Source organism: Manis pentadactyla, chromosome 14 (assembly GCF_030020395.1).
Source record: "Manis pentadactyla isolate mManPen7 chromosome 14, mManPen7.hap1, whole genome shotgun sequence".
Lineage (NCBI taxonomy): Eukaryota > Metazoa > Chordata > Mammalia > Pholidota > Manidae > Manis > Manis pentadactyla.
In genome coordinates, this window is record NC_080032.1 from 84326447 (window position 1) to 84341400 (window position 14954).

At 41.6% G+C, this 14954-nt stretch overlaps 1 protein-coding gene across 4 annotated transcripts; it reads left to right on the top strand.

Moving 5' to 3' along the window:
* Positions 1-5692: 5692 nt before the first annotated feature.
* On the top strand, positions 5693-14106 carry ETFBKMT (electron transfer flavoprotein subunit beta lysine methyltransferase). Of its 4 annotated transcripts, none has more exons than XM_036889433.2 (4): positions 5693-5791; positions 7287-7726; positions 10371-10501; positions 12487-14106. In XM_036889433.2, exons 2-4 carry the CDS (start codon positions 7401-7403, stop codon positions 12828-12830), a joined length of 801 nt encoding a protein of 266 aa, XP_036745328.2. In that variant the 5' UTR covers positions 5693-5791; positions 7287-7400; the 3' UTR covers positions 12831-14106. The 4 variants fall into 4 exon arrangements, with proteins under 4 accessions (XP_036745328.2, XP_036745329.2, XP_036745330.2 ...); XM_036889434.2 differs by having other exon boundaries at positions 12577-14106; XM_036889435.2 differs by having other exon boundaries at positions 12631-14106.
* Positions 14107-14954: the final 848 nt, after the last annotated feature.

Below are 14954 nucleotides of genomic sequence, written 5' to 3' on the forward strand. Positions count from 1 at the left end.
CAAAACATTAAATTGTGCGCTGTATGTGAGCTAATTGTCAGTTATTCCTTATTAAAGCTGTAAAAATAAAATTAGAAAATGAGACACTGATAGGTAATACTTGTTTATTTGTTAGAGGGGGATTGAGTTTATTTTCCGTGGTTCTTGTCTCCGCCACAACAAAGAATTGAAGAGCAGAGACTGGGTAGTGAAGCACAGTAAGAGTTTTATTTCAATTCACCCACTTAAAGAGAGAAAACATGCTTGTGTCCTCAGGGAGGAGAGGCCTGAAAGGTTGGGGGTTCCCTCTTTTAGGGATTTTCCAGGAATGTGACAAAGGGTTAGGCCTGTGGACTTGTCAGGTGGCCTCAGATGCTTATTTCTGGTGAGAGACACTAGGTCTTCTCTCCTCTATTATCAGTCTTCCACGTAATTCTGCAAAATTAACTTAATACAAGAAATGTACTGATCTGGTTCCTCAGGGTAGCAGCTTTCCTCTGGGAATATATCAGTCAAGACCGCCTGCCCTGCCCCCAGGGTGGGCTGAGTTATTGTCTGTTTGCTAAAGAATATGTTAGGAATCTTACTTCTTAACTCTCTGGCTTTTTAAATGAAATCTTAGCCTTAAGATGAAATATTTCTTGTTCTTACTATACTGTTTACATCTGGGCTTTTTTGGACAATTAATTATGATGGTTGTCTCCTGCCTTGGTTACAAAATTACTTGATTAGGGCCTGGAAGAAAAAGAAAAAAAAACATAGGTTAAGTTAAAGAATAAGCTGCGCCTTTCAGCAGGCTAAAGCAAATCTTACAATGGCATGATCTAATTGACACAACGAAGACATGGGCTGTGCTCGGAGACTTCTTTGTCTGGGGAATAGCCAGACAATCTAAGTTACTCCTGGCCTTTGGAGCTTCAACTGATTAACTCATTAATTCTGAAACTTTTCTGGTTCTCCAGTTTTATCTGGTTAACTCTTTGAGTCCCTTCTGGTGGGTTTTACTGGCCTTATTCTCTCTCCACCCAGCCCGTATCTATTTTCCTGCCTAAAAAATGTACTCATTTATTTGCTTTTTCTTTCATTTAACAGAAGTCGTCGAGTGTCTTAACTGTGCTAGAAGATAAAAGAAGAATGAGATGGTCGGCCTCATAGTAGAGGAGCCCGGCGATGGCAATCCTGATTATGTTCCTGTTGGATAAACCCACAGAATGCTATGAACAGTCGAGATGAGCGCGTGTTAGAGAAGGATTTTCAGGGGGCCGTGAACCAAGCTGCATTCTGAGGGACGGGGAGGTGGTTAGGGGCAGTGTGGAGGGGTGTGTGTGTGGCAGGGCTGTGTCTCAGCAAAACCTAAGGTGAGAGAACAAGGTCCTATGGGAGGAAAGCGAATTGCGGGCGAGAGGAGGAAGGTTTTGAAATAAGGCGGGGTAGATAAGTAGGGGCTGGTCACTAAGAGCCCGGGAAGTCGTGACCAGGAAGTTGGCTCTGATATTTAAGTCCTGGGGAACCAGGGAGATTCTAAGCAAGAGGAAATGTGATCGGATAGCAAGGTGCTTAAGAGCACAGGAGGGTCAAGTTGAGAAGGAAAAACCAAGTGCCCTTGGGCTGTCTACCACTCTAGTCAGACCAGCATATATAATCAGTCTCCAAGTCCCGCGAACAGCTTTCGCTGAATCACCTTCAGATGGGTCCGGTTTTTCCATCACTCTGCACTTGTCTCAGCTCTGCTCTCACTGCTTGGATCACAATATCCTCCAACTGGTGGTCTCCTTGCCTTCAGTCCTGCTCCTCTATCTGCTACCTGAAGCTGAAAACGTTTTACTAAAACTCAGCTCTTAGCTGAAAACCTGATCTTCTGCCTTCAGTCTTGTACCTTACCAACACTACCTCCCTATTTTCAATAATGATAATTGCAGTTTTGGTTCACTTATCAAGCGTTCACTGTATGTCAGTGTCTTGCTAATGGATTTCAGCCCGGGCAAGTTCGCTATGGATTCAGTGTGACCAAAGAAATTGACCGCAAAACGCTCTTTGGGGTGAAAAAAAAAGGTCTTACAAAACTGACCTCCGGCCCATCTCCCTCTCCTGCTCAAGCAGCAACCACACCGGCCCTCCCTCTCACCTCTCAGGTACAGATAAGGCCTCTGTTGCCCAGGTAATTGCCCATTGATATGGAGATGAAGATGCAAATGAACTAAAGCCTACTTCTTTACACCTCTGAACGCCTGTTGATATGCAGATGTACCAAAGCCTGGTGAGATATTCTGGAAATATTACAGTTTTACCCACAGCCAGGAACTGTGCTAAACATTTAACTTTAATCTCATCAAATCTGTTAATCACTATTGTTGGGAAGGAAGAAACTTCCTCTAGCCCTTGAGGTTCTTCTGGCTGGTCTAAGACTCTAATGACAGCAGACAGATTAACAGGAGAAAAAATAAACAGATTTTAATTACGTAAGTACCACCAGAGACAGTCTTGGGAGAATGAGGTATGTGGGTCGTCCTGAACCTGGCACCTTAAGGGGATAGAGGTCTGAGACTTCAAAGGAAAAGGAAAGTCACTCACGGGAATATGAAAAGAGTAAATGTTTGATAAACAAATACTTGATGGGCCACACAGAAACAATGGGGGGGGCACCGAGAGGAATTTTAACAGACAGCCACATCCCTCCCTGTCCACTGCCCCCAGTTTACGCTGTGATATAACTCTCTGTGGGGACAGCTCTCTTCCCGGAGGTCCTCCTTCTAAGTTCTTTTACCCAGTTGTGGGGGTGGGAGGTCAAAGTTTCTTTCTGAGTCTTTAGGTCTTGATCTCAACTCTGAAATAATCTGCTTGTCACGATGGCACATCCTGGGGCAGCCTGCCCTTGGTCCCTACACCACCTTAGAAAACAAACAAACAAACAGTTTCTTAGGATAAGGGAGGAAAAACTTTCCTCTACTTCTTATATTTAGTGTCTGAGAACTGCAAATTGAACTGACAAAAGAAAGATTAACCAGGAGGCAAAAAAATAAAGAGTTTACAAGTGTAATTCATACAAGTAGGAGAATTCAGCAAGGAGCATCTCAAAGGGGTGTTAGAATTTGGTGCTTACATACCCAACTTAGATGATGGGGCAGGAGACAAAGGGCACTTAGAGGAATGACTTTTTGGAAAGACAAATGGTCCTTTAGGAAAAGAGATAGCAGATAATGATAGTTTTGAACAATGTCTAGTTTGGGTGTGGTATCCACTTCTCAAGTACAAAAGCTTAGAGTTGCTCTCAGGTAGGGGTTGTATGACAATTGAGTTCTTTTGGGCTCTGCATTACGCAGATAAGGGATGTGAGGAACTCAAATGCCTTCAGTTCAAAATCACTTCTATGCTAGAGTGGAACATAATGGGTGCCATTCTGATCCCCTTCATTAGGAAGATTTAATAATGGACTGAAAGTCATACAGCTAATAAATAAAATCGAATAATTTGCCCCCCCCCCCAAAAGAAACCTTACAGACAAATTTGAGTATGGAATAAAATTTTCCACTTGCAAGAGTTTCCCGTTATTAGAGAACTGGCTCTCTGAACAAAAATGTAGAAGGATACATAAATGCAAAAATCACAAGGTCAGATGATATAGCTCAATTGTTATCAGACAGTTGATGAATCAGTTGCCTCTGGTTCAGTTCTGATAAAAGCTGGACAGTTCTTTCTTTCAGTTAGAACATAACAACAGATCAACAAACAGTAGAAAAGAAAGTCTTTTCTGTTTTTCATGGTTTATCCAGCTTTTCTTATCTTACAGGAATGTAAGGCATTTTTCTTGGACCATAGAATGTAAGTTTCAGCAAAAACAAACAAAACACTTTTAAACCGCACTATAGAGAATGAGATAGAGGAAGCCAGGACTGGGGAGAGACCAGTGATAGGAATTTGGGCAAATGATCATAAAGCTGAACTAAGGCCACGGCAGGAGGGATGGAAAGAAGTGGATCAATTTAAAAACTATTAAGGCGAGGAAAGGACGTGGAGCAGCCCCTTCAGCCTAGCTCCAAGTCTTCGATAAGGTATCTTCATATTAGTAAAGTCATCTTCAGCGACAAGCACCCAGATTTTTACCGGAAGCCCTCTTTTGTAGCATGTCAGATTCGCTTCCTCCCCCCTTTTCTAGTGCCAGGATTGGAATGCCTTGCTATTCACTAACAGAACACAGACGCTGGTTACAAACAATTCCTAGGCAAATTGATCTTGAACACGCATTAAAGTTTATTGTTAGCAAGAGAATGAGAGAGTGTATGGAAACAAGAAATTATAGTAGAGAAAACAAAGGTTTACATCAGCGGCTAATATTTAAAAAAACAACTAGGGAGTTAATGGATATGGTTTTATTCACAGTCATAAAAACACCTATATTAGTTCTTACAGTATTACCGAGTCCAAACTAAGCTCATGCCATTCATCGCAGGACACACCAGTAAGTTGGGAGACAAGGTATTGGGGCAAGAAAAGCGACTTTATTCAGGAAGCCAGCAGACTGAGAAGGTGGCAGATTCCTGTCCTCAAGCCCCATCTTAAACGGTTGTTTGCAAGCTTCTTTTATGTTAGGGAAAGGGGGGGAGCAGGAGGGCGAGCAGGTTGGGGAGAGACTGAAGGCTGCAGACATCAGGGCGCCAGCGAGGGTCCAAAGAGAGCTGAGAACTCCGTGTCCTTGGTTTGCTCACTGATGTTCCTAAAACTCTTTGACAAGGCAGTCATTATTTTCATACATGTTTCCCTATCTCCTGGAGAAGGCAAGCTTCGGGTCAGGTGCTCTTTGCAGAAATCTCAAACTGTAAGCAAAATTCCTTTTGATGATCAACAAGCCTATGAGCAGGGCTGCAGGGCTGAGCAGAAGCCCTTTTCCTTTTTTTTTCCTCCCCTCCTTTTGGCCCAAACGTTAAGGCAACAAAGGAGACAGCTGCAAGCTTTTCCTGTTATAATAGAGGAATTCTAGAGCAGAATACTCTGCAATGCCAGGAGTGTAGCCTATCAATCTGAAATAAATACAGCCATCTTATCTCAGAGGCAAATGGTAAGGATGCACTTTTACCTGTTCCGTTGCTGTTAATTGGAATAAACGTTTTAGTTCCCTGCAGCAGCTCCTAGAGGTTCCGGTTTACGGCAAAAATGGGCAGCTAAACAGAATCAGAGAACCTAAGAGATAAACTCTAACTTTAAATAGCCAGTTCATTTCTCAATCTGCAAATTAGGGTGCAGAAACATGGTTTGCCGATTTCATAGTCTGGGTCCATTTTTCCCCCCGTTGACACCCCATACATAGCAGGTTTTAAGTGTTGTTAGGTGAGATGGTGAGTTAATGTTGGAATGTGTTGAGGGGTTGGAAGATGGACATATGGGTCCAGAACTGGAGTACACAGGTTGCAAATGGATTAAGATGGCACATTTATGGAAATTATTACAAAAGGGAGACATACCTACATTATGATTTAATCTCAGTTGACCGTAAACTGTGCCTATTTTGCTCACCACTCTATAACCCAGTGCCTGCAGGTGTGACTGGCACAAAGCAGATGCTTCACAGTTTCAGAACGGGTTTTCAGAAATCTGAATTACGTTCCCTGATTTCCTAAGCAGGCTGCGCGCGCCGTCGGGTTCTGCACTGCGGGCTCCTTTAAGGCGGCGCAGGACCCGGGAGCGAAAGCGCTGCTGGGAAGGGGGCGGGGCAGGAGCGCGGCGGGAGGGGCGTGGCCATCCCTCTGCGCAGCCGCGTCCCCGCGCGAATAGGCGCGGCGGCAGGTGCACAGCTTCCTGGGGGTGTTAGCCAAGCCAGGTAAGGCGCGGCGAGGACTGTGTCTGGCTCAGGAGTGGCTCCTGTCCTCCTTGCAGGGAAGTCACAGGGTCACACACACTTGCGGAATTTACCCTCTTTAACCTTTACCTCCTTACCAGTTAATACGTGCCCCAGGCGTCCCCCTCAAAAGTCACCTGTTCATACCGATGCTTCACGGGCGCTGGGGCGGGATGGGGGCGTCGGTCTACGACACGGCGTCCCAAAGCAAAGGTACCTCGTATTTGCTCCGCTTTTGTTTTTAAACCTTCGGCTTGCGCGGCTCAAGGGCTGACCCATCACTTGCTAACAGAATGAGTGCAGTGAGTCAGGCAGGACCCTGGTTCTAAGGGCATAAATGTGGAATCACTGACACTGAGTAATCTACCCTGAGTCACACACTGGTGGCCTGACAGGCATTTTGGCCTGCCTTGTGTTTTAATATTGTAGTTAAAATGGCCAGCTTTTAAAGGTGGGAGTTTAATGTGTAAATATCTGGATTTTCCTGAGAAATTGGAAGATCTGGTCACGTGTTCCTCCTGCCTGACAGCAGTTTGCTGACCCCGTGGGATTGTTTAGAAAGCCTCCAGTTTGCCACAGCCTCTCTGTTATTCCATAACTTTATCACTCATTTACCATTTATCATTCATTCATCACCATTCTGGCCCCTGGTAGGCCTCTGAATTTGGATCCTCTACTCCAAATACTTAGGTGGTGGATATAAGACAATTTACAACATTTATGCAGAACAGATCAGAGATCCCAAACCACTGGGTGTATAATTTGTGGTTAAACTGCTGTTGCTCATTCCTACTTACTCTTATCAAGGTGTTTTTTAAATTGGAACGAGGCTTTTCAACTCAGGCTTGGTAAAGAGTCATCAGATTTACAAAAAGATTTGGGACTTGATACTCTTTTATTGCAATTACATTCATTAAGTTTTTTAAAAATCTGAATCTTAAGTACACTGAGCTTCTATGCTACGACAATCTATTGAAATAGAGTATACTCAGTATAATTTGATACATCTGCCTGTGAACAATTGCAGTTTGTTAACTTCCACAACTCTTAGCTAGACTTCGTAAAGGCAAGAACTATTTGCCTTGTTAATTGCTCTATCCCAGTACTAGAATCTAAGCTTCCTGAACATGGACACTTTTTTGTTCACAGTTGACAAGCACAGTGCCTGCTTGAAGATAAGTGAGTTGTTAAATGTATGAAAGAACATTAAAGGTATACCTTATTTTATGTAATAAGCATCTTCCTGAGGATTTCTCTCAAAATCAAAAGCTTGTATATTTGTTCTAAGTTATTGAAAGGATTCCATTGTGAACAGGCTTCCTTTTAAAAGACTGGCTCTTCCTAAATTGATGCACGAACACTCATCTAAAATGAACTTGCTCTTGGAAAGCATCTGCTTCTAATATTTTCTTACTATGTGATAGGATTTGGAAGTGTCAGTGAGTCTTGGGATTTTTAGTATTACTTCTGGTTTTAGAGATCCAGAGATTCCAGTTGAGATCACGTTGGCAGCAGACCCTTATTTTTTCCACACGAGGAGCAGTTCTCATCCACAGCAGCGTTGACAGACCTGTGGTCTGGAAGAGGACTGATGGCTTGGAGCCTAGGCTGGAGAGCATTTGCACTGTTGGCCATGAACCGCTGGGGTGTCTTCCGGAAAACTGCAGGACGCTGCAGTCCTCCCTTGTTTTCCTGGGGCCACTGCCCCTGGAGAGGAACTGAAAGCTTTCTGGACCCCGAGATGAAAGCTTTTCTGGAAGCAAACACTGAAGTCACCAGAAGTGGCAGCCTCACCCCTGAAATCCAGTTGCGGCTTTTGACCCCTAGATGCAAGTTCTGGTGGGAAAGAGCTGACCGGTGGCCCCATGGTGATCCTTACTGGGCAATCTACTGGCCTGGAGGCCAAGCCCTGTCCAGGTACAGCTGTAATTGAAGTGGGAACCTTTAAGACAGATCTTTCTTTTTTCAGCCCCTTCCAACTCCACATTTTCCCTGCTGCTCACGACAAACCAGAGCAAGACTCAAAATGCCTTTTTAAAAAATTTAGACCAGGTTCTGGTTGTTTTGCTGCATCGTTTTACCTTCTACTCCAAGCTTACCAAGGTATTTCCCCCAGTAAAGTTCTCTCCAAGGGAAATCTGAGGGTCAGCCGCCAAGGCCTGGGTAATGAGAATTCTGGATCATTTATCCAGAAATGATAAATGACCTGAAGTCTCACACTCTTCTGGGTTCGTGGTTCATAACGTACAGCCAGCGCCAAGTTCCTAGGTGGACCTAATGCCCTAGCCCTTGAGCTCTCCTAGTTTAATCCTGGAGATGCTGCTCCTCACGCCGCACACTCCTTCCGTCCTCACCTCCTCTCCATCTCCTGGAGAACAAGGGCTGGGGGTGCGAGCACCTCCCAAGGATTCCCTCCTCCCCAGTGGCTTCCTGACCGCTCAGGCGAGCTCTGGGCTGGCATCTGCCTCTCTGCGGCCCCCCTTCCAGCTCCCACACCGCAGCGGCCTTTGTGACGATGTTTCTCACCCGTTCATGCTGTGCCTCGTGTTAAAGCTCAGCTGCTGAGACAAGGCCAAGAGCTTCCAGCACATCCACCCGGTCCTTGCCCTTGGCTTGGTAAGCCGTTCGTCTGTGCCTTGAGGTTATGGAGCTGTGCAACAAAAAGGAGAAGGACTAATCTTTGTTTCACAGGAACGGTAGGGCCTAACCGATTTAATGTATGTAGTTTTAAGTGCAAAATAAATAAATGCAAACATAGAGCATTTTGAAGATTCCCAACAATTCCAATTTTCTGGTGGTGGTGCTGCCAAATTTTCAAGTTTTATTTACTGGTGTCATAACTTAAAAAATACTGAATTTTAAGTTATGTCTATTAACGCGATTGTTTATCAACTTCAAATATTAATACAGTCAGATTTCTTAAGAGACTGAATCAGAGGTCATTAACCAGTGACCCATAGATGTGTTTAGTTTGGTTTATACTTGTAAACTTTAAAAATCAGCTGCCAACATTTAAGATTTGAGACATTTCAAGTAAAAACCTGTGTTGATTTGAAAATTTAGCTGCACAAAATTGCAATTAGCTGGGTAACAGCTCTCCCTTTAGATAGGCCACATACACCCCTACTTTGCCGTAGGGCCCTACTCTTCTTTATTGTTCCAGTACTGAGGTCAAGTGTCGGTTGACATTTATTATTATTATTTTTATCATTAAATTTTTAAAATTGTAAAATATACATACCATAAAATTTACTGTGTTAAGCACTTAAAAAAATTTTTTTTATTACGGTATGATTGATATACACTCTTATGAAGGTTTCACCTGAAAAAACAATGTGGTTACTACACTTACCCATATTATCAAGTCCCCACCCAGACCCCAATGCAGTCACTGTCCATCAGTGCAGCAGGTTGCCAGAGACCCACTATGTCCCTTCTCTGCGATACACTGTTCTCCCCGTGACCTCCCACACCATGTGCACTAAACGTAATACCCCTCAGTCCCCTTCTCCCTCCCTCCCCACCCACCTTCCCACACCCCTCCCCTTTGGTAACCACTAGTTCATTCTTGGAGTCTCTGAGTCTGCTGCCATTTTGTTCCTTCAGTTTTGCTTAATTGTTACACTCCACAAATGAGGGAAATCATTTGGCACTTGTCTTTCTCCGCCTGGCTTATCTCACTGAGCATAATACCCTCCAACTCCATCCATGTTGTTGCAAGTGGTAGGATTTGTTTTCTTCTTATGGCTGAATAATATTCCATTGTGTACATGTACCACATCTTCTTTATCCATTCATCTATTGATGGACACTTAAGTTGCTTCCGTATCTTGGCTATTGTAAAAAGTGCTGCGATAAACATAGGGGTGCATATGTCTTTTTGAGTCTGAGAAGTTGTATTCTTTGGGTAAATTCCTAGGAGTGGGATTCCTGGGTCAGTGGTATTTCTATTTTTAGTTTTTTGAGGAACCTCCATATTGCTTTCCACAGTCGTTGAACTGGCTTACATTCCCAGACATTTATTATTTCAGTATTTCCCCATCCATCTTCATTTACTTGGTAACTGCTTAGCCTGGGTCCAAATTCTTTGGTTGAAGTGCACTTTGTACCTTACCAGAGGTCATTATTAAACAGTTCAAGCAGTAGGTAAAACCACTTTGTGATGAACAATCAAAAGGAGACAGAATTGGGTCTGGCTTACTATTCCTGATTATTAACAGCACATTGTCAGTCTGTACTCTTGGTGTTTGGTAGTTTCTGGGTCTTCATAAGGGCTCAATACTTTTTAAAAGTTGACTTGGAGAGTGTGATTAGTCACTTGTGTGGAACTGCTCTTCACACCTGCTGAAGAGAAAGATGAAATGACGAAGTCCTTTCTCTGCCCCTTCCACCCAACTCTCGAGAGGCGTGTCGCTCACTCTCACCAGGCCAGCCTTGCCAAGGTCGGACTAAGTTCTGCTGATCCCACTATTTCTTTGTCTAGTCAACCCCAAGACTTTTTTTTATAAGCTCTTACTGACCTTCTCCCATCTCAGTGTTCTTCCCTTTCTTTCTACGTTAGGTATTTTTTGGATAATCCTGATATTGTCAGAGGAAAATCTGTGTTAGATCTTGGGAGCGGATGTGGAGCGACAGCTATCGCGGCTAAGATGAGTGGGGCGTCAAGGATCTTGGCCAGTGATATCGACCCCAGTAAGTATTTCATATTTTAAAATACCTAAAGGTCATCATTTTTTTTTTCTTCCAGGATAAATATCTATGGCTGCTTCAGTGTGATAGCTTATTTCCATGTGTATCTTGTGATGGGATATTATGAACTTCAGTTCAGTGTGACGGGAGGGAATCCTGTAAGGCCTGAATTGATGGTGTACTTTTCCCAAGATGATTTGTATTTGTGTCTGTCTGATACCCTGACGGGATACCATCCTGGGAGCACTTACTGTTAATTTCTGGGCCAGGGATTTCCTGAAGTATATAGGTCGTGTTTATTTGATCTAGAACCCAAGAGAGGATAGGTCTGTGCTTTTAAGAGATATTTTATGCTAATTAGAACCCAAGACAGGTAAGCATTTATTTTATCTGATTTCTTCTGTTCTTCCCTTTCACTGAGCATCTACCCCTTGAAGATCCTTATTGTACACAGGGGTCTCAGTTCTGACTTGACACCTTGCCCAAGCTTTATTTCTCTGTCTCCTGTACAACTGTACCAAACCAAATCTTTCAGTTATTAAGATCAGCAAATATTCCTTAAAACTGCAGCATTTCCAGGTATTTTGTCCTAGTTGTTTTGTTTTCAGGATATCCATCTGTATATTTGAAAACTGCAGTAGATAGCTTACATTGACCTTAGGCTTCTTTACAAAAAAAAAACAACTTTCAACAGAAAGGAAAAAGAATATATAGTTAGGAGATTGTCTAAATTACTTAAATTAATCAACAAGTAATTAAAACACCCTAGCATAATATTACTACACTGATGGACAGTGACTGCAATGGAGTATGGGGGGGACTTGATAATATGGGTGAATGTAGTAACCACAATGTTTTTCATGTGAAACCTTCATAAGAATGTATATCAATGATACTTAATAAAAAAAAAGATACACTAGCATAGGAAAACATCAATAAAACAAAAAAATGACCTGCTGAATGGGAGAAAATATTTGCAAATGATATATCTGCTGAAGAACTATTATCCAAAATATATGAAAAACTTGTACAACTCAACACCCCCAAAAAAGAGAAATCCTATTAAAAAATGGGCAGAGAACCTGAATAGGCAGACATTCCTCCAAAGAAAACATACAGATGGCCAACACATGATAAAATGCTCAACCTCACTAATCATCAGGGAAATACAAATCAAAACCACAATGAGATTCACCTTACACCTGTCAGAATACCTAATAACAGCAAGATGATAAATAAGTGTTGGCGACGATGTGGAATAAAGGGAACCCTTATACACAGTTGGTAGGAATGTAAATTGGTGTAGCCACTATGGAAAGCAGTATGGAGGTTTCTCAAAAACTAAAAATAGAAATGCCATACGACCCAGTAATTCCAATTCTGGGAATTTACCCAAAGAATACAAAACCATGAATTTGAAAAGAAATATACACTCCTGTATTTATTGCAGCATTATTTACAACATCCAAGATATGGCGGCAACCTGTGTCTATTAATAGATGAATGGATAAAGAAGAGGTGCTACATACATACAATAGAATATTACTCAGCTATAAAAAAAGAATGAAATATTGTCATTTGGGACAACATGGATGGACTTAAAGCATATTATGCTAAGTGAAATAAGTCAAAAAGAAAGACAAATGCCATATGATTTCTCTTAAATGTGGAATCTAAAATACAAAACAAATGAAAAAACAAAACACAAATAGAGAACAAACCTGGACTATCATAAGGGAGGGGAGTGGAAGGGATCAGTGAAGTACAAACTTCCAATTACAAGATAAATTAGTCACAGGGATGAAATTACGGTATAGGGAATATAGTCAATAATATATCCTTGTATGGTGACAAATGGTAACTACACTTATCATTGTAAGCATTTAATGTATACATGAAGCCAATAAAATATTATATATCAACTATATCTCAAAGTAAATAAAAATAAAACCGCCTAGCATATACAATTCATTATGTGCTTTTTAAAGTTGCAGGAATGGCTATCACACTAAATTGTGAATTGAACCAACTGAATCCTTTTCCCATTTTAACCAAAAACATTCTGGATTTGGAACAAGATAAGTGGGACCTTGTTGTGCTTGGAGATATGTTTTATGATGAACACCTTGCAGATAGTCTTCATCAATGGCTGAAGAATTGCTTTCGGGCTCACAGAACTCGAGTACTGATTGGTGACCCTGGGCGACCCCAGTTCAGTGGACACAGCATTCGGCATCAACTGCACAAAGTGGTAGAATATTCGCTTCCAGAAACCACGAGGCAGGAAAACAATGGACTGACAACAAGCACCGTGTGGGATTTTCAGCCTTGAGTTGTGCTTCCGAGTATGGATACAGCTTTGTTTGGATATAAAACGAAAAGACTCTCCACTTTTATAAAGAATGCAATTTCTGTTAAATGTATGTCTCATTTCCAAAATACGAAGGTTTAAAGTCTTTTCAGCCTTTGTCATGTAACTAGTTCTATTGCGCCAAATATACATACCTCTACTGGCAATTTTTTCCCCTAGTTTTACTGCTGTGGGAATATAATTGTAGAAGACAACACCGAATGGCAGCACCATGTAATTTAAGTAGTGGAAGGGAATTAGATTTTGTAGCAGAATCTCTTTCTGTAGTTATGAATGATTATCCAGTGTGCCTTTGGATTATACAAAATATAGAAGAACAGTGTATTAAAAAAAAATTTTTTTTGTAAAGATCAAAGATGCAGTTAGTATTGTACAGAGAATGTGGGTTTTGGAGTCTGGCAACTCTGTCACTTTCTAGTTGGGATTTTGGGCTAGTAAAGCTCTCTGAGCTTTAATTTCCTCATCCATAAAATAGTAATAAAACTTAATAAACCTCACCTCAAAGGGCTATTGTATTATAAGTACCTAATGTAGTATTTAGTACATCACAGGGCCTTAACTGACAACCATGGATAAAAATAAAGATTTTAGAGTTCCTGACATACTCTTTACTATGGCAGCTTACAGAGCTCCTTTATGGCCTCCTAGGGTTGGCTAGAAATTCATTATATCCACTACATGCTCCAGGTTGCCAGGATCTTCTATATCCATAAAAACACTATGATGTAAATGGAAAACAATGTGAAGAAGAATGTGTATGCTATACCACTATTTACGTAAAAAATGTATGTGTATACCTACATATGGACTGTGAAAAGTCAACAAGATAGAGTCATTTAAAAATATAGTCAGAGTGGCCACCGGAGAGAAACTGTCTTACCTGCCTTTGTTTGAACTGGGCCAAAACCTTTGGACTGAGCAAAACCCGGATTGTTTTAAGCAACTGTTTGAGAAGTCAGCAGGAGAAGGGACGTACTGATCACAGAACTGATAATTATGGGCTCTCTGAAGAGAAGATCAGCATTTAATCAATGTATAACTCAGAGTAGAAAGCTTGTTAATACCCATAAGAAAAACTGTTTTTTCCTCTCTGCAGCTCACATATTGCCCCCTTCCTTTTCCTTATAAAAACCCCTGCTTTCATCCTACAACTGGGACCGCTGTTGCGGTTGCTAACTGAATCTGTGCTCCCAAATTGCAGTTCTTTAATCCAAGTAAATGTTTGTTTTGCCTCTCACTGTGGCTCTTTATTTTCAGATTGGCAGTATGTATGTGTATAAAATAAGTATTTGCTTTCAGTACAGGTGTAATATCCCTGGAAAGATAAGGCACTGGTAACAGTGGTTGCCTTCTGAGAGGGTACCAGATAGTGGTGGAGTGGGGCAGGAGGGAGATCTAGTTTTATTTTTGGGTCTTGTAATTTTGTATTAATTACATGCATTCTATTTCCTATTCTCTAACTTAAAACAAAATACCACCACTATATGTTACAAGTGAAGTATAGAATACAGCCTCTCTAATGTAGTCTTACGTTTTTATTCACCACTCAGAAATTACTTACGACAGAAGCGTTAAAAGCTTTCTAATAATACACACATGCCAAGGGGATCAGGCTACCAGCGACGCATGATCCGAGTTACAGTCATATAGCAGAAACGTGGACACAGCTGTTCAGGGCAAGTTGTTGCTTAGATAGGAATAGGGTAATTCGGTGGGAGTTCTGGAGCTGGGGTTGCGGAGAATCTTGTGATTTCTTGAACTTTGGAAGTCAGTTTATTGCAGCCCAGTGAATCAGCTGTTGTTGTGTCCAATTTCCATTGGTCTGCCAGGGCTGGAGAATTATGCACTCAAAATTTTAACTCAGCTTTGGTTAAAATTAATAGAAATTATAGGCTGTCATGGCATTGGAGGATAATTCGAGAAGAGTTTTGTTGACATATTCTTGGAAAATTGCGGGTATTCTGCTGGTTATTGCCCTTCTCAGCAAGATAAGGAAAAAGAAATTGGAGGATATTATACTCCGAGCACCACTGGAAATCAACCTGATGAAGCAAAGAATAGATTTACATTTAAATACCTACAAAC